Source organism: Arachis hypogaea, chromosome 12 (assembly GCF_003086295.3).
Source record: "Arachis hypogaea cultivar Tifrunner chromosome 12, arahy.Tifrunner.gnm2.J5K5, whole genome shotgun sequence".
Taxonomy (NCBI): domain Eukaryota; kingdom Viridiplantae; phylum Streptophyta; class Magnoliopsida; order Fabales; family Fabaceae; genus Arachis; species Arachis hypogaea.
This window is the reverse complement of record NC_092047.1, coordinates 116894294-116913695: the sequence shown is the minus strand read 5'-3', so window position 1 is coordinate 116913695 and position 19402 is coordinate 116894294. Positions and strand designations below refer to the sequence as shown.

The following is a 19402-nucleotide window of genomic DNA, read 5'->3' as shown; positions in this document are numbered from 1 at the left end:
TGGTTTACAAGAACCAATGTCGATTGTCCTCAGCAGATCCCTCTAAACATTCCGGTTGTAATAAATCAATTCGGTTGGTACTCGATTATTGGTTCTTGCCACGGTGTGCTCTGTATACGGTTCTCTCAAAAAGGATTGGATTCCAATCTCCTAATTTGGAATCCATTAATTCAACAATTCCATACTGTTTCTGATGAGGCAAGGCAGCACTGTTGCCATGTAGTTTCTCTTTATGCATTTGGGTTCCTAAACCATTCAATGGAATATTGAATTGTTCATGTATATAAGAAACACTACTCAGATACTAACATGTCATGGAGTCTCTATACTTCAAATGACAACGATTGGACTCATTCTGGGATTGCTCAGACCCAGGTTCAGAAACTGGGTCCCAAGTCAATTGTGGTTGATGGATTTGTATATTGGATTGGATGGAATGGTCTTAACTGCACTGATCCTTCAGTGATAGCAGTGTTCTCACTGCAGCAACGGGTGTTCTATCAAACCGAAATCCCAGTTGAGGCAAAGTCGATGGACCATGCACTCACACTCTTTTACGACGGTGTTGGATTTATATCAACTGAGAAAGTTGGATATAACAAAACCGTGTTAGTATGGTCTATTAAGAGAGATTCCCAAAATCAGCTTTGGTGGGAAAAGAAGCTTAGGGTTTCAGGTCTTGGCATTCCTTACAATCCCACCATGTTCCTTGAGAAGGACATCATTTCGATTATGGAATTTAGGACAAGGTTTGCAAATGATGCTAAAAAGATAGAACTCTTGCTTTCAAAACTGAGGAGCCACTTTGTAAGGAGGGAGCATTTATTACACCGGAGCTGGGAGGATCATGTGTTTGTAAACTCAGTCACGCTTCACGCGGACAGTCTTTATATGGTGTGATGATTTATCAAGGTGGAGTAGTTAAATAGTATGTTGATTGTGTTGTAGTCTCTAGATCTTAAGTTGTTAGTTTATGGTTCAGTGCATAGATTCATGGTTTACATTAATGTCTTTAGAGTCATTAGGCATTAGTTGTTAGTAAAGCCAGATGGGTATCCCCATTGTATGGAGTGTGTCTTTAGTTGTCTTATGTTGTGTAAGTGTTAGAGTTGTATGTTCCTTTCTAATTTGTTGTAAAGTTCATTCAAATGTCTGTAAGTTTATTAGTACTAAGCTACTTTGTTTTATGTTATTGTTATTTCTCATTTTTAAATCAAGTATCTCATGTGTGGATCGATCTATCTATTACAAAGTTTAACAAGTAATATGGAATTAGAGATTATCCACTCATATTTAAACTATTATTCCACAACTAATTTTAACATATTATGCAGAAATTGGTAGTAGAAATAATAGAGGTTCAAAGTTACACATGATAGTTTCATCTTAAAATAAACATCAACCTCATGTATCCGACTTTCAATAGGTGGTCCTTAAAAAAAAAGAATGTGACATATAAAAATAAGTGCATTATATAATAAATATGTATATGATGTATCCTACTTGCATTAGGGTGTATTTATGTATCATTCTTTCAATCCCTGTATATGCAAATTGTTTCGATAAGAAAAAAAGTAGAAACCAATTTAAAAATGCCAATAACCCATAACAATATTATATATATTTTCAAATTAACAGTATAAAATATACACTTCACAAGACAAGAGAATCCACTAAATGAATATTTTCAACCATTCATAGAATAGGGTGAAAAAATTGCATAGATATTTGCATTGAAAAACTTTAATTAACTATGTTTAATTCAAAACTTTTGTACTTAAATGGCAGAATGACTTGATTTAGAAATTAATCAAACAAAGTGTTAATCTACATAATTGGTTCCTATGAAATAATTGTTGGCATTCACTCAGCACTTAGACTTAGTTTGGTAAAGCTTTTACTTTTCAAAAGTAACTTATAAAAGCTAATTTTTAAAAGATGGCTTTTTAAAAGTTGTAGCATTTATGTTTGGTAAATCAAATTAAAAATGGCTTTCAATAACCACAATCAACAACAATTGTGTTTGGTAAAATAGCTTTTAAAATTTAAAAATACTATAATAGACATATATACAAGTATTAAATTTGATTTATAACATATGAGGTTATATTAGACTTTTAAAATTTGAAAAGTACAAGCCAATTTTAAAAAGCTCTATCTTAGGTGCTTTCAAAAGTATCCGGATCTTTTCAAGCTCCAAGCACAAGCACATGGTCTTTTTATATAATAAGCAAACACAAAAAGAAAAGCTTGAGCTTTTAAAAAACATAAACACCTCTTCGAAAAGCTTTACCAAACTAAGCTTTAATCATGTCAATCAAAACAAGTGTTCCACTTTAAATGGAGTAAGAATCAATTACGGATGGATAAGAATAGGATCAAATTTATCATTTTATACTATATATTATATAATAAAGATGTTTTTAGTTGACAAAGTCCTGTAAAATATTTTTTATTATAAGCAGTCTTTATCACAAGATAAATCAAATACCAAGGTCACATAAATCAAAATTCCACCGAAGCATAGTTAGGTCAGGCTTACTTACCAAAACATCCCACAAGAGGGTTAATATGGTTAAAGCATAGATAAGTGTAAGGCATTTTATCTAGGTTGGTTTTCATTCTATTCTCAGCATTCACAATGAGCTCATAAAGAAAGATCTTGAAAGTCATAAATGATATTAGAATCTTACTCCAACATCAACACATAAGCAAGGATGCAAATGCAAGAAGTATTATGCAATGCTAAATAAGTTACGTGGTTAACGCTTTCAGGTATTTATTTTACTTATTCTTCATAGCTTATTAGCAATGCTAAATATAATAATTTGAAAAAATTATATAATTTCTCTAATTTAAAGATCAACAAATTCTTATAGTTTTGTAGTATAGAAGGTGTTGCACAAGAAAGCAAACAAAACTCACTCACTTTTGTTTTCTTTGGTGTGTTTGAATATTTTCATATGGTAGAATCCTAATGCTAGAATGATATTGAAACAGTGGGAATGACAAGCATTTCAAATGGATAACAACACTCCATTGATAGCTAGAAATAGAAGAAAGGGTATTATAGATGAAAAGAAGAAGAAATTTCAAACTTCTAGGAGGGATGGGGAGAATGAAACAATGCAAACCAGTCCGCTAAATCATATCAGTCTAAACACATGGTCACCTAGACGAGGTAAATTAATGACTATTAATAAAGTTTTCATTTAGTAGCTTGGAATATATCAATCTATTTTTGTGAGGCAGTATATGGAAAAGTAATTTATTTAAACTACTTAATTAGTATTTTTTGGTGCTATTATTCAAATGAAGGAAGTTCCAGCGTATTAAAAAACAAACGAAAAGCTGATACATGTATCAAAGATTTCAAGATGCAAGGTTAGTATCATGCGCAAGTTATTAAGAATACTACTACAGATTATATGTTAACAATAAGGGCAGTCTTAATACTGAAATCTGATTGTAATTATTTTTTTAGGCACAAAGAAAAACTTAAAATCGACTCAATCAATAATATTGGGTGAAAATAAGGAAAATCAGCAAGTTTCTGGGAGTATGCTTTTTAAACCATCAATCACAACTTCTTCACCACCATTGTTAACAACAGTTGGATCATTACAACTTTTGGCCCTGAATAGACCACCTGTAATGAGTAATTCTAAAGGTATGCACACACTAAGCTTTAATGTTTGGTTCATTTTTTAGGATTGGTAATCTTGCTGAAGTTTTTAAGTTTCTTATATAAACAACTTCGCATCTGACAATGTCCTAACAAAGATCACGGACATAGAGTACAGTGAACTGTATTTAAAGAATAAACCAACCATCCAATTGTCTTATAGAAGCAATTAGTCATTGGATTATGTATAGTTAATTCAAAAGCATAGGAAGATCCAACAATGGGTTCGCCAAAATACACCATGGCTAGAGTAAAAGCAATAGTCTTAGATGACAGTTATTTATAAACTCTATTCACATCTATCAGTTTGAAAGAGTATGATTTTTTGAGTATTTGAAAATTTCTTTGATTCAGCCACAAGAATGAATAGAAGAGAAAGAGCTATTAAGCTTGCTGGCATAAGGTAACCATCTAATAAACTCACTCAATCAGGTTCGGGATAAAAAGTAGTGCTACTAAATCATATGGATCACAAATTTATTTAGACAAATTCCAAGTTTGTGCCTTAATATGGTTTTACAACACGCTGATTTTTGTTTTTTAAATTTAGAGACAACATCTACTCTTATGTCAAATAGGCCACTTCAACTGCAAGATAAACTACTAGGTATATCAAAATTTCACTCTGTTAACTATTTTTTAGTTAATTTGATCAAGACAATATGAATAGTGATCTTACAAAGAAAATGAAAGGTTGGTAATATGTATTTTCTTGCAGCCTCTCGCGATAGAGTATTCAATGCAATTACACACGTAAGAAACACTATCTCTGAAACAACCACCATAGCAAACGGGAGCCTCCAGAATGACATGCCAAACACTCATGATTGTGACAATATAAAGGTTAACTCATCAAACAAGAAAGTTGATAGAAGAGGTAAGTACATGTTATTCTAAATCAGTTTCTATACTTATAAATTCAAAAATATTAGGCTTTAGTGTAATTAAACTAATTTCCAAATTATATATATAGTTGGTAAATTGACCAATTATTTCCTTGGAAATTATAAAGGTGATGTAGACCAAATGGAAAAAAATAGAAGAGACAGGATTGTGCTTTTAGGCAGTACAAGAAAAAGTCACAACACAACAAACAAACAAGGTACAAATCTTTAGTCGTTAGGCTTCATATGTTGACTTTGGATCTGATTTCTTTATTATTGCAGTCGGTAGACCTCGGACCAAGAACTTAACCGATGCAAGTTGTCCCGCATTTCAAAATGAAGGTATTATTTGAAAATTACTTTAGATAAATATATTATAAGTTAGCCGATTATCTCAGTCACCAGTGACGGATCCAAAACTATTTAGTAGTGAAAACAAAATATCTATAACATGATAATAATTTTATAACTATATTTTATTATTATAAAATTTAATTAATCTTCTAGCTATTTAACTAATAAATTAAAGGTTTAATTACTCTGTTGGTCCCTATAATTTTGCAAAATTTTTAATTAGGTCCCTATACTTTTTTTCCTTTTAATTGGGTCCCTGCACTAATTTTTTTTTTCAATTAGATCCCTCTTGGTAGTAATTGGCTTAATTGTATAAGGACCTAACTAAAAAAAAAATTAGTGTAGGGACTCAAATAAAAGGAAAAAAAAAGTGTAGGGACTCAATTGAAATAAAAATTTGGCGCAGAGACCCAATTAAAAGAAAAAAAGTATAGGGATTTAATTAAAAATTTCACAAAACTATAAGGACCAACAGAGTAATTAAACATAAATTAAAACACTTATATAGTAATTTAAATAATAACATATAACTTAGAATTTTATTCTTTCAAATTTGATATTTTACAAAGATTGAATAATTCTTTCATTGTTAACACAAATAAATGTTTCATTTTTATATACATCACTAAATAATCATTTAAAATTCATGTCTTATAAGATTACAAAATTAACTCTTTATAATATTCATAATTAATTTTTTTTAATTGATGTCGTTATTACTAACAAAACTAGAACTAACTTCAAAAGAAGAAACATTTATAGATATCCGTATATTTGGATCTTACTTTTTATTTTAACTATTCTTTGTTGTTAGTTAATATTACTATATTTCAAAATTCAAATAACTAATGGATCTTATTATTCAATAATATTTAACCATGTAATAAAAAAATATAACAATATAATTATAAAATAAAATGAAAATAATTGAATGAATTAAAAATATAAAAAATAAAAATAAATCTTTATTGAATCAAAAAAATTAAAAAATGAAGTTAAGGAATTTTATTAGGAGACAGAGAGTCAAGAACGAACAGCAAAAAAAGAAAATTAGAAATTTAGAAAGCATAAAAGAATTATGCTTTTAGTACTTAAATTTAAAATACTGCCTTAATTTTTAATTATCTTTTTATTATTATTATTTAATTATTTTTATAATCAATATGATATTTTTATAAATAGTGAGATCTTTTTTCTGTACATTATAGAAACGAGATAAATTTAAAAGAATATAATGGGGTTAAATTTATTTATTGAGTGGGGCAAATAAATTTTTGTCCCATATACTACATGTAACTCTATAAAATTTTAATGGGAGCACTTGCCCCCACACTCCCCAACGTAGATCCATCTCTGTCAGTCACATTCATTATTATACATTGGATTTTTGGTGATGTATTTAATTGCAGAGTATTGGCACATGGAAAATACAAGCCATGAATGCGAGTATTGCCATGCATTGTTTTGGTATGACGAAAGGATACAAAAGCACTACAACACAAATGATCCAAAATATACATTGTGCTGTAGGGGAGGTCAAGTTGAGATTCCTCACCTACAAGAAGCCCCAAAAATGTTGTATGATTTGTTGTTTGGTAATGACACTAGAAGCAAACACTTTCAGAACAACATTAGGACCTACAATAGCATGTTTCAATTCACCTCACTAGGTGCTAAGATTGACCGAATGGTTGCAAAGGGTAAAGGTCCACGCACGTTCATTCTATATGGGGAAAACTATCATTTAATGGGAAGCCTCATACCACAAGAAGGGGATCACGCCAAATTTGCACAGCTATATGTCTTTGACACGCACAATGAGATTGAAAATCACATTTCAGCAATAAGGTATGAATCTTTGGAATAAAATGATTTTGTTGGAGATGCTTTTAGTTTATACTTTACATTTTTAGGGGAAAAATAAAAATTACATGTCAAATTATATGGGTGTCTTGCAGCAGAGAAAACACTGAGAAAGTTCACAAAGACATTGTTAGAGATTTGAAGATCATGTTGGATCAACACAATGTGTTGGTAAAAGCATTTCGTATGGCTGGCCAAAAGATTAACGGTGATGCCACATCATCAGTGAAGCTTAGATTGTTGGGAAAGCGGGGAAACGATGGTAGAAGGTATAACCTACCATCAACAAACGAGGTGGCAGCATTGATTGTGGGTGACTTTGATCTTGAAAAAACAGATAGGGATATTGTTGTTGAGACTCGAAGTGGAAGACTTCAGAGAATAAATCAGCTTAATCCTTCCTACTTAGGATTGCAGTATCCTTTGTTGTTTCCTTATGGGGAGGACGGTTTCAAGGAGCATATACCTCTTAACAAAAGACGTACTAACTCGACCAAGGGCCACGAAGATGTAACGATGAAGGACTTTTTTGCATTTAGGATACAGGAAAGGTTAGCTGATGGTTCTCCATTGCTATATTCAAGAAGATTATTCCAACAATTTCTGGTGGATGGATATTCTATGGTTAAGTCTGCTAGACTAACATACATTTGATTAGACCAGGACAAATTTAGGTGTGAGATGTACAAGGGAATAAGTGAAGCTGTATTGATGGGTGAAACAACACCTTCATCAAGGGAAACATATCATACTTCCGTCATCTTTCACTGGAGGGCCAAGATATATGATACAGAACTATCAAGATGCCATGGCAATTTGTAGGGTTGTTGGATACCCAGACCTCTTCTTAACATTTACTTGCAATCCTGAGTGGCCTGAGCTTGAGGATTTTCTAAAGAATAGGGATCTAAATGCTGAAGACCGTCCTGATATGGTATGTCGAGCCTTTAAGGTCAAATTGGATCATCTAATCCAAGACATCAGAAAGAACGATATATTTGGAAGGGTCGTTGCAGGTAAAATTATTTGTAATCTAAAATATATTTTGATGTTTACTTAAGGGTTGTAGTGTCTTATTTCCCTCGATACAATGTGACATGGTTTTTAATTTTAATTATTTATGGTCAACTCAACTACTCACCTTGAGAAAATTGCATAAGAATTATATTACGCACAAAATTTGGACCGGGGGCCGATGGATAATCTAAAAACCACATGCTCTTTCACTCTATCAAATTACTTCATACTTTCATGGTTATTCTGTGAACTAAATTTGTTTAATTGTTTCAGTTGTCTATACTATCGAATTCCAGAAGCGTGGTCTACCCCATGCACACATCTTGGTCTTTTTACATCAAGATGACAAGTATCCAACTGCAGATGATATTGATCAAATCATAAGTGCTAAAATACTAGATAAGGACAGAGATCCACTATACTATGAAGCTGTAGAAAAATATATGATGCACGGTCCATGTGGGAGCATCAAGAAAGACTCACCGTGCATGGAGAATGGGAAGTGCATTAGACACTTTCCTAAGAAATTCGTCAATAACACTACTATTGACGAGGATGGATATCCTGTTTACAGGAGAAGAGATGATGGAAAGACAATTAGCAAATGTGAGGTTGAACTTGACAATCGTTATGTTGTCCCACACAATAGGAAGCTTCTTTTGAGATATGGGGCACACATTAACGTTGAATGGTGTAACCAATCAAGATCAATCAAGTATTTATTCAAGTATGTTAATAAATAAAACGATCGAGTAACTGCTTTGTTTTACAGCAGTGGCACAGCCGATGCAGAGAATGATGAGTGTGATGAAGTTAGCATGTATTATGACTGTAGATATATATCTCCATGTGAAGCAGCTTGGAGAATATTTGGGTACGGAATCCACTTTAGAGACCTTTCTGTGGTACGTTTGGGGTTCCACTTGCCAGGTGAGCAACCTGTTGTTTTTCAAGATCATGAAAATCTAGAAGATGTTGTTAAGAAGTATTCTGTGAAGGAATCTATGTTTCTTGGATGGTTCGAGGCAAACAAGAAGTACGGTGAGGCTCGAAGTTTGACATATTCAGAATTCCCATCCAAGTTTGTGTGGAAGCCACTACCAAGGAAATGGTTCCCACGTAAGTCTCATTTAGTTATTGGACGGATATTCTTTGTGCCGCCAGGATCAGGAGAAATATACTATCTTCGATTACTCCTAAATTTTGTGAGAGGCCCAACCAGCTATGAGGATATTAGAACTATTAATGGTATTCTATACCCTACATTTGGAGATGCATGTTATGCACAAGGTATTCTAGATGATGACAAGGAATATATCGATGCTATTGAGGAAGCAAGTATCTGGGGGTCGGGTCAATATCTCAGGAAACTATTTGCAACACTGTTATTTTCAAACACCATAACTAGACCGGAACATGTATGGAAAAACACATGGAAATTACTTTCGGATGATATCCTACATAAACAAAGGAGGATACTTGACAATCAAGGTAATTACTGACTACCACAAACTTTATTAGTTTATTGGTTTGTTTTCTTTGATATTATGAAAAAATTTAGTGTTTTTGGTACAATGGTTTAATATTAGTTTTCGCATCTAATGAAATTTATAATTAACACCATATAAAGGATTAGTATAATGACTCAATCTAGGTGATGTTCTAAACTAAATTTGGTAACATTCAAATATAGGTTTTATTATTTAAGGTAAAATTTTGTTTATGACCATATCTGTACTAAAATGAATAGAAAGTGACATTATTCCCATTAACAGGTGTCTCCCTTAAAAGCATGTCAAATTCATTATAGCATTCAAAAAATGTCGTGTAGTTTTATAAAGAAGCATGTGTTTTTTTCATACCTTTTGTTAGTGTAACTGCAGAATTATACGATGTTACTTCCTTCTCAATACCCATCATTGATTGCATCACTTTAGTAAGAAAATTGTATCATTTCCATTGTTGCGATCAGATTTGCTGTATAAGAATAGATTTAGCAAAATATCAGCTATAGAACACGGATTATAGGCACATGACACACTGAATTGAGGTAATAGCATGTTGGTCAAATACAAGCTAATTAGCATGGAGTAAACCAATTTTTATTCTACGACTCTGTATTATGTGTCCAAGTTTGCAATCGATATATATTTTCAAAAACTTATATTGATATATAAGTGTGGATGAGAACACTACTATCTAATTTGAATCACATGGAAAAAAATTATTATTATATACATCTATATAAAATAGTCGTTGATTGGTTACACTGATGCATGAAGTATCGCTTTGGAACTAGGGTGGGATGGTACACTAATATAATAGTATGAATATAGTTAGCCTCATAATTTCAAATGATTCATAACTAATACATATATTCATAGCAATTCCACATATATGAATTAGACTTATATATAAGGTATGTTTTTCAGTATAAGATTGCTATATGTTTGATTTTTTATATCTCAGAATATGTAGATTTTAAACCCACATTAAACCAATTAGAATTACCATGGGAGCACAGGTATTCAAATCTTTAGTTTTTACATGGCCATATATGTAATAAGTAATTTTACATTCTTATCAATTGCCTTTTTATATTTGTTATTTATTAAAAATTAAAATTTGAATATTAAATTTGATATTTAACATTTATATGTGTGACTAATGAAATTTTATTTTAATACCTCAGATTTACATATGACAGAGACAGAAATAAGAGACTTGACTCTTATTGAAATTGAGAACTTATTAAAGGGATGCAATAAGAGCCAAAGAGACATCCTTTCTATGCCATTCCCTAACATGGACATGTGTTATCAACAATTGATGTCCAATGGTGTCAATAGGCTTATTTGTGACGAGCTTCGTTATGATAGGCGAAAATTGGTAGTGGAACATGCATATTTATTACAAAAGCTAATAGATGAGCAGAAGAGAGTGTACAAACAAATATTAGCAGCTGTCAATAGTGGTGATGGTGGTGTGTTTTTTCTATATGGATATGGCGGTACAGGGAAGATATTTGTTTGGAAAACATTAGCTGCTGCAATTAGATCTAAAGGTCAAATTGTCTTGATGGTTGCTTCGAGTGGGATAGCATCTCTCTTGCTCCCTGGTGGAAGGATAGCACACTCGCGTTTTGCAATCCCTATTAACCTTGACGAGTTTTCAACATGTAACATTAATCAGAACAGCCCTTTGGCAGAGTTGATAATTCGATGTAAGCTTATTATATGGGACGAAGTTCCAATGGTCAACAGACTTTGTATTGAAGCACTTGATAGAACAATGAGAGACATCTTAAGGTTCAAGAATGCTAATAGTCTTCAACAACCTTTTGAAGGCAAGACTGTTGTATTTGGCGGGGATTTTCGACAAATACTACATGTCATACCCAAGGGCAGCAGGCAAGATATTGTCAATGCAATAATCAATTCTTCATATATTTGGGATAGTTGCAAGTTGTTGTCACTAACACAGAACATGCGGTTGCGGGCGGACACTCTTGATGAAAGAAAATGAGTTAAAATAGTTTGCTGATTGGATTTTGTCAATTGGAGATGGTCGGTGTGGTGATCCTATTGATGGGATAGACAAGATAGGAATTCCTGATGATATTCTCATTGATCAATGGGATGACCCTATAGTATCCATCTACAAGGCAACATACCCGGAATTGTTTATAGGGGTAAATTGTGTATCACATTTGAAAGGAAAGAGTTATACTTGCACCAACTCTACATATGGTTGATGAAATCAATAGCTTCATGATGAGTTTGAACAGTGAAGAATCTAAAACTTATTATAGTTCAGACACCGCATGTCAATCAGAAGCGCATAATGACTTATTGGCATCAGTTCATACACCCGAGTTTCTAAATAGCATTAGATGTTCAGGTGTCCCAACCATGAATTAACATTAAAAGTAGGGACCCCGATAATGTTACTAAGGAACATAGACCACTCAGCTGGACTATGTAATGGGACACGATTGGTAGTTTCTAAACTCGGAAGACACATCATTGAAGCAAGAAGCTTTTTAGGCAGTGGGAGCGGTGATAAGGTATTCATACCACGGATGACCCTCACTCCATCCGATCATAGAATACCATTCAGATTTCAACGCAGACAGTTTCCAATAATGGTATCCTATGCAATGTCAATCAACAAGAGCCAAGGTCAATCATTGTCAAACGTAGGGTTGATTCTAAAAAAACCTATTTTTACGCATGGCCAACTTTATGTTGCACTTTCAAGGGTCACTCATAGGAAAGGTCTCAAGATTCTGATTTGTCATGATAAACATGAGAAGAGGAAAACAGACAATGTGGTATACAAGGAGGTGTTTAGGAATTTAAGCTAGAGTTATTTCACATAAGATACAGAGGTAAAACTAACCCAGTATACAAGTATATTTACAACTTTTGCATGTTTTAATGCCATTTTTTAAGTTTCATGATTAATCAAACTATATTGAAATTTTTTGTTTATTCTGTAAATTACTTTTACGTAACAACTTATTGTTTAGAAGATTGAAAATTTTAGCCCTAACTCTCATGAATTAACTCTAGCTTCTTAGGATTGTAAATGCTTCATTTAAACACTCATTGAAGTCCATTCATTTTTTCAGGCAGACAGTTGTATAACTTTATCTCAAAATAGGAATTCAGTCTGAATCATCAAAGTACTCCAGCAATGATTACACGTACAAGGTAATTTATAAGATGATGCACAATATGTTAGGTACATGTTCTTATCTACTCATTCAAGTTTATATGCAATAGGCAATTTACAATGTTTAGCTTTTTTTTTAATTTATAACCCGTGTCTTGCGGATTATATTGCTTAATTATTTTTGGAGAATCTATGATAGCACATTTGTTTTAATGTTTGGCCATACAGTAAGAAAAAGTTATCATTTCAAAAAGCGGCTCAATTTTAATTATAAGCCAATCGGGGAACAAAACTTATTTACAAACTGTACTCTTCATGTATTGCTACCAAATAAGACAATTCCATTGATTTTAAGGTCAAGATTAACTTTCAAAATATCTAATTCTCAATGGGACATTCTGATTTTTTTAAACTCAGTTTAATATTTTTTTTTTCGAAACGGAAGTTGCTAGCCAAAAGCTACAACACGTGTTAGGATTATTTCTCCTATTATAGCCCACATTTTCTATCAAAAAAATTTATAGCATTCACACTTTTGTGCCAATTCAGTGTTTTGTTTTCGATTTCACAAAGAGATTTGTATTTTCATTACGAGTTTCTATTATTTATGCCTTTTCTTTTATAAGAGAAAATATTTTTTATATACCTGTTAAAAAATACACATTTTTATCAGTCATATTTCTTTGAAGACGGTCAATCACACTTACAATCTAAAATAAAAAGACTAGAGAAGGATAGAAACCACTACATATTACATGACAATTTTTTTCAGATTATTTTTAGACCAAATTAAATATGTATTTAATTAGCATAATTTAATTATTATGATGTATTTAGTTCTAATTAAGCAACTCTTTTCCAACGTAGAATTCATTTGTAACATAAACCTTCTATGTGATATTTCAACTAATGAAACAACTACAAATTGTAAAAGATTCTACTAATTCTTCATGTAAACTAATTATATATAAACATAATTAACATCTTTAATCAACTTTGTCTCACCCAATTTCATTTCCATGTCATAAAGTATTAATCTTCATTTAACATTTTATATACAACGTAGTTGGATATCATGATATTTTTGGTTAAACATGAATGACTAAGCAAGTAACTAAACCATGGAAGAAGTCTCGTTACCTTTGAGTAGACCACTTATAATTAAAGATATTATATCACACCTATCATCAACAATTTCTGCATTAATGGAAATTTTCAGATCCGGATCACAACCAAGCGCCAATTTGTAAGAACTGCAAGACAAAACAACAACTTAAATCAATTATCTAACTCTGTTTTAAAAAAATATAAAATTAACATTGATAGAAAGGGAAAGATATGCGATGATTATGTTATTACCCAAACTTGGTGGTTACCGAAATAATCTCCATGGAGAAAATGTACAGTTCTCACAGTTTTTGTTCCCTAATTATAACAAAAAAATAAAACAAATCAAAACCAAGATCTACCTCTATGAACTCAACCGTTACTATGCTCAATAAATAAATTCAGCCAGAGATTTGTACATACTACTCTGTACAAGGAGCCAGTCAAGTAATAAAGAAATTATTATCATTTTCATCCAGATGATTATTCCATTACAACATGATTTTACTTCGTCACCTGCTCATTTCACAAACCAACCAATAGTTGTAAATTATATATTTTACTGTTTCAAACTTCCAAAGAAAACAAATATAAACATATATAAAATGAATTCAGATTAGCTTACCTGCGCGTGTATGCGGCTGTAACCAATGCATTCTAAAAAATCCCCATGAGTAACATATGAAGCTATTTAGAAGTAGTTGAAAAATAGTCATGAAAAATTTTCCCCTTTTTTTTAGCGTTTCTCTTGCCACTTAGATAAAGAAAGATGAACTTTTTATGAACCAACGATCATGAGTAAATGAAGTAGGTGGGTTCAGCCAATTCAAAATTAATATATGATAATATCACCATACATTGGGTTCAGCCTCACATTTAATGGGCAAGTGTTACTCTTTTTTGGCTAGCCAAAAAGTTGAACTTCTTTATAGAGAAGCGTTTTTTACCTTCTATACAAAATTTATATCCATCTTGCACAACTAAACAAGCATTAATATTTTAATATCCATATCCATTAATTAAATTCTTCCAAGTTCCAACAACATTTTAATAACTAAGATTTTAAAATGAGTATTCATTTTAAGTATATTATTATTCAAACAAAATTCTTATAAAACAAATCGCATACGAAATTAATAAATAAATTGTCATTAAAATGTTACTAATAATAAACATGTATATAAAAATTGTAAGTAGAAATAATTAATCATTAATAAATTTTTATGTTTAATTATATTATTATGTGTAATATCACGTCACACATTTTTTACACATTAGACAAATCACATAAAATTTATCTAATATTATTATATCCCAAAAAAATTATTAAGTTTTGCACTATAATTTAGTATTAATTTTATTAAACATAGCTGTATATACGTAGAAAAAGATAAAATATATTGCGTAGTACCATCCGCGCATCGCACGGAGATACACTAGTATTAGTATATACTAATATGTAAACAGAGTAGGTTTTAGTTAGCAAGATATAATTAAAATGTACAAGAGAAGGGAACAACATAATGTCATAAATTGAGTGAGAAGGAGCGAACTTGGATTCCAATACCATGTGCTTAGCAGGAAAGGACCATTCCAAGTATTTAAGAATTAGGGTAAAGTATTAAATTGGTCTTCTAGGTTTGGGCGTAATTCTGTTTTGGTCCTTAAGGTTTAAAGTGTTCTATTTGAATCCAAAAAATTTTCATTTAGCATCAATTTAGTCCCACAGTGAGGTCAAAATTAAATAATTAACAAAATGTCTTACATAACAACAGTTCAAGAACAAAATCGATAATATGGAGAACAAGTACAAGCTCCAGAGGCACAAAATCAACCATTGATGCATCAATACATTTATTTATTATTTTCTTTAATTTTATAGAAAATATTTTATTTATATTATAAAAAAATAATAAATAAATATATTGATGTATCAATGGTTGATTTTATGCCTCTGGAGCTTTATCGATTTTGTTCTTGTACTGTTATTATGTAGGACATTTTGTTAATTATTTAATTTTGACGCTCAAACCTAGGGACCAATTTAGTACTTTACCCTAAAAATTAAGTACCATGCAATGTTGTAATCAATGGTGATATACTCGTATGTCTATGCACAATTTGACGTTGACAAAGTTAATATATATGTGCATATAGTTTTTCCCGGAAAATCATTATATAGCATTTACTACACACACTCTTGGGTAGCATTTACATGTTACAATGATGTTAGGTGAAGGACCAAGGGTCCCATGAAAGCATGTACATCAGTACATGTTACAAGGTTTGGTGTGCACGCAGAGGGTCTTGATTGGTATCTAAACCGAATCTGATATAAATACAGAGATAAAAACGTAAAAAAATTGTATTCTAGAATAATTTCAAACTCGAAACATATTTTTGTGTATTCCGATTTATATATCTTCGTATGGTCTTTTATATTTGGACTACCAAATACAGTAATTTACGAGAATTAATTTGCACTGGACTATCACAAGAATCTTTGAAAATTCAATTCTAAAATAAGATTGAGACAACCAAATGGTAACACCGTTTTTGACTGCAGAAATTGCAGTGATGTTATCATGTTAAAGCCAATAATGCAATCTACTGGATTCCAATAAGTGGTTTGCCTTTAATTTCTTCTGTGTTCATACCGTTGACGTTGACTGGAAAAGTCTGCCAACTTATACGTACACATTCACTTGACTTGGAAAATTTGCAATTGGAGACGACCCATTATAAAAATTTATTACTTTTAGTCATTCATTAATATTGTGTTTAGTAGTATAGTTGTGCTTGATGTGAGGGAAAAAAGAAAGTAAAAATAAGTTCCTGTGGCGTATATATAGTCCAATTCTGAGTCATAAAGAATCCAATAGTACTTTGGATTGTATATATATAATATGGAGGGTCCAAGTGGGAAATATAATTACGACATAAAAAATGAAGTTGACAAGTGAGAATTGATAGGCTGATCATAAACAAACACACACCAAGCAACCCTATCATCATCGATTCTTCAATCCCGCACTTTCACATGCTTTTAATTAATTATTTTATTATTAGTCCAATATAACAAATTAACTTACAAAGCCCGTGCATCAAGATTAATTGGATAGCAAGTAGCAACGGTTGCTTATGAATTCAATTCTCGTTTTCTACAAGAGTGACATAAAAGCAGCAAACTTTTTTGTTGTCTATATCATCTTGCATGGTTGGACCCACCCACTGTGATTCTCAAAGAAAGTAATCACACAAGTTGGAGGAAGCTTCTTCCAAGTCCCCACACTATAAACTATTCACGTGAGGTAGATGTATATATATTGTAACAGAATCACATGTACAAGTCATTTTCCCACAAACCTTACATAATGTATCATACGTGTTAATAATACTATGCTATTATGCATATATTGATAGATCAGAGAGCAGTTTTTTCTCCTAGGATCACAATAAGGATTATTATTGAATTAACGGTCTCATGTGACATCATACATAATAATTAATTAGAACCTTGGTTTTATTGTTAGAAGATTTTAGATTTTGTACTGTGGTTCCATAAGCCAGTGATTGTTTGTGATCATTGACAACAATATCTCCACACAAATGTATTAGGAAAAAAAAAAAGGCTAAGTAGTGTTGCATGTGCTAGCTGTTTTTCTAGAAGCTAAGTACTGTATATAAAAGTTAATTAATATAATGTCAAATATTTTCGATTCTAAATTGTAATTAATTGCATTGTAAACATCCAACAGCCCAACACTCATTTGAAGTAGCTATTTTCAGTTTTAATTATTTATATGGCTTAAAAATTTACTTAAAAAGATGAGGAAAGTATTATTTTAGTTTTATTTAAATAAAATAAAAGAGAAGTCAAATTTTCATATTGTATTAATCTAATTTTGGGTAAATATTAGCAGTACGCGTTTAAGGGTGTTCAATTGCCAACTTACGGAAATAACTGCTAATGAGTTATAACTCAAATGAAGTTTTATTTAAAATTTTTTTTAAGTGGTAATTATACATTTTAAAAGACATTGGCAATCCCCTGAATTGAGGGGATGATGAAATTTCACTCTCGTTTTTTGTTATATGATTAAAATGTAATTCTTTCTTATCGTAACATTTAAAATAATAACTTTTTAAAATTTATTTTAAAATATTGATATCAACTTTAATTACCTAATATTCACATCAATTTTTCTGTTAAAAACTTAAATTATATTTTACAAAAATACTTTTCTATAAAATATATTTCTTATTTATTATATAACAAGTTTCTAAATAAATAAATGTATGACTTAAATATATTAATTATTGATTGCTAGTATTAACTATTTACATATACAGTAGAAAATGTACAGCACTAATTAATTCTATGAAAAGATTCCTCAAATCGAAAAGATTTCTTAAAACAAAAAATTCTTACTCACTAATTCTAGAAGATGAGAAAGTGGTGACTTTAGAAGAAAACTTGCACCAAGAAAAAAAAGGGAAAACAATTTGTTATTTGTTCTGTAGTTGGGCTTCATTATTATGATTGGACTGTAATCTGTGTTGTGGGTTGCACTGCATTATGCTGTACCAACTGTGATGAGTGGTAACTATGTATGATATTATGCAGTTTACCAAAATAATTTCAATGATAATAAAAGAAATAAAAAAGAAATATTTATTAATGTAAAAAATTATATTATGTCTGGTTTTTATTTTTTTTTTGGAACATGAATGTCTGGTTTTGATTTTTTTTTTTTGGTCATGTCTGGTTTTGATTTAATCCGATGAATTGATTCCATTCTGATTTTGATTTTAATCCAAGTCTGGACAATGGACATGGTTCAATATTGGTCCGTCTTAGGTATCATTGGGTTATGGGAAATCAAAGCCCAGTTCAGCCCATTTTCGTAAAAATCAAAACCTGTTTTCTATTGGTAGAGATGAGTTTTATGTCCTCTAATTAGCTTCTTGTAGTTTGATAAATTTGTAATTTTCTTTCTTTGGGCTTAGGCCCATATGTTTACCAAAAAAAAAAAGATGAGTTTTGTGAAACAAACTGAGAATTGTTATATACCAATTAGTCTAATTGCAAAAATATCTAAGAAAATAAAAAAAATTACAAATATAGTTAAATGATTTGTTCAAGATATACATCAAGAATAGTCAAGACAGTGGATACATTATAAAAAACCCAATATCTTACTATTTTCAAGTTATATTAAAGACTTTCATTAGTCAAGTTGAATCAAATATGTATCACTTTGTTAGTATTTATTTTTTAGGTCTTATTTTATTTTATTTTGCTTTTATTGTTTTAGGCTCAATTATGATTTGACCTATTTTGTTTTAGTGAACTTATGAGTTAGGATTTTGAAACTAAGAAGTATAAAAACTTCTAAACTTTGTAGTCATTTTTTTCAATTTTGATGAATGACATTTCTTTGAGTTTCTTGAGAAACTTAAGTGTGAATAAAAGAGATAGAATGTTTCCCTTAATTGTTGCATTAAGAAATCAAATTGAGGTAGAGTGAGACACTTCCTTTTATTTTTATCTTATCATGAATTCTGCTTCGTATTAAGTAGTTTCGTCATAATCCCTTGAAACCAACATGACTCTAGTGGTGAGCTAATCCGCTTAAACAAGTTTCAGGGTTCGAATTCTGCATAAAGCAACTCATTCGATTCGCAACGGATTAATACCTGCCTTCACGGATTGGACGATAGAATGAAAAAAAAAAAAAAAAAAAACCCTTGGCCATGTTCTCCAATCTCCGCAATCTTGTTTATAGTTGTAGGCGTGGAGATACAAACTCTA

The 19402-nt window shown here is 31.1% G+C and overlaps 1 protein-coding gene across 1 annotated transcript; it reads left to right on the top strand.

Moving 5' to 3' along the window:
• Positions 1 to 3021: 3021 nt before the first annotated feature.
• On the top strand, positions 3022 to 11328 carry LOC140176902 (uncharacterized). The gene is made up of 12 exons (XM_072208464.1): positions 3022 to 3181; positions 3319 to 3384; positions 3485 to 3670; positions 4236 to 4292; positions 4404 to 4562; positions 4852 to 4911; positions 6333 to 6771; positions 6882 to 7337; positions 7609 to 7802; positions 8077 to 8530; positions 8576 to 9294; positions 10496 to 11328. The coding sequence occupies exons 1-12, from the start codon at positions 3022 to 3024 to the stop codon at positions 11326 to 11328; spliced, it is 3783 nt and encodes a 1260-aa protein (XP_072064565.1).
• Positions 11329 to 19402: the final 8074 nt, after the last annotated feature.

Coding starts and splice junctions, on each gene's coding strand:
- LOC140176902 (XM_072208464.1), top strand. CDS start 3,022: ATGGATAACAACACTCCATTGATAGCTAGAAATAGAAGAAAGGGTATT. Junction 4,293..4,403: donor ACTGCAAGATAAACTACTAG/GTATATCAAAAT, acceptor ATTTTCTTGCAG/CCTCTCGCGATAGAGTATTC. Junction 4,563..4,851: donor CAAGAAAGTTGATAGAAGAG/GTAAGTACATGT, acceptor TTATTATTGCAG/TCGGTAGACCTCGGACCAAG.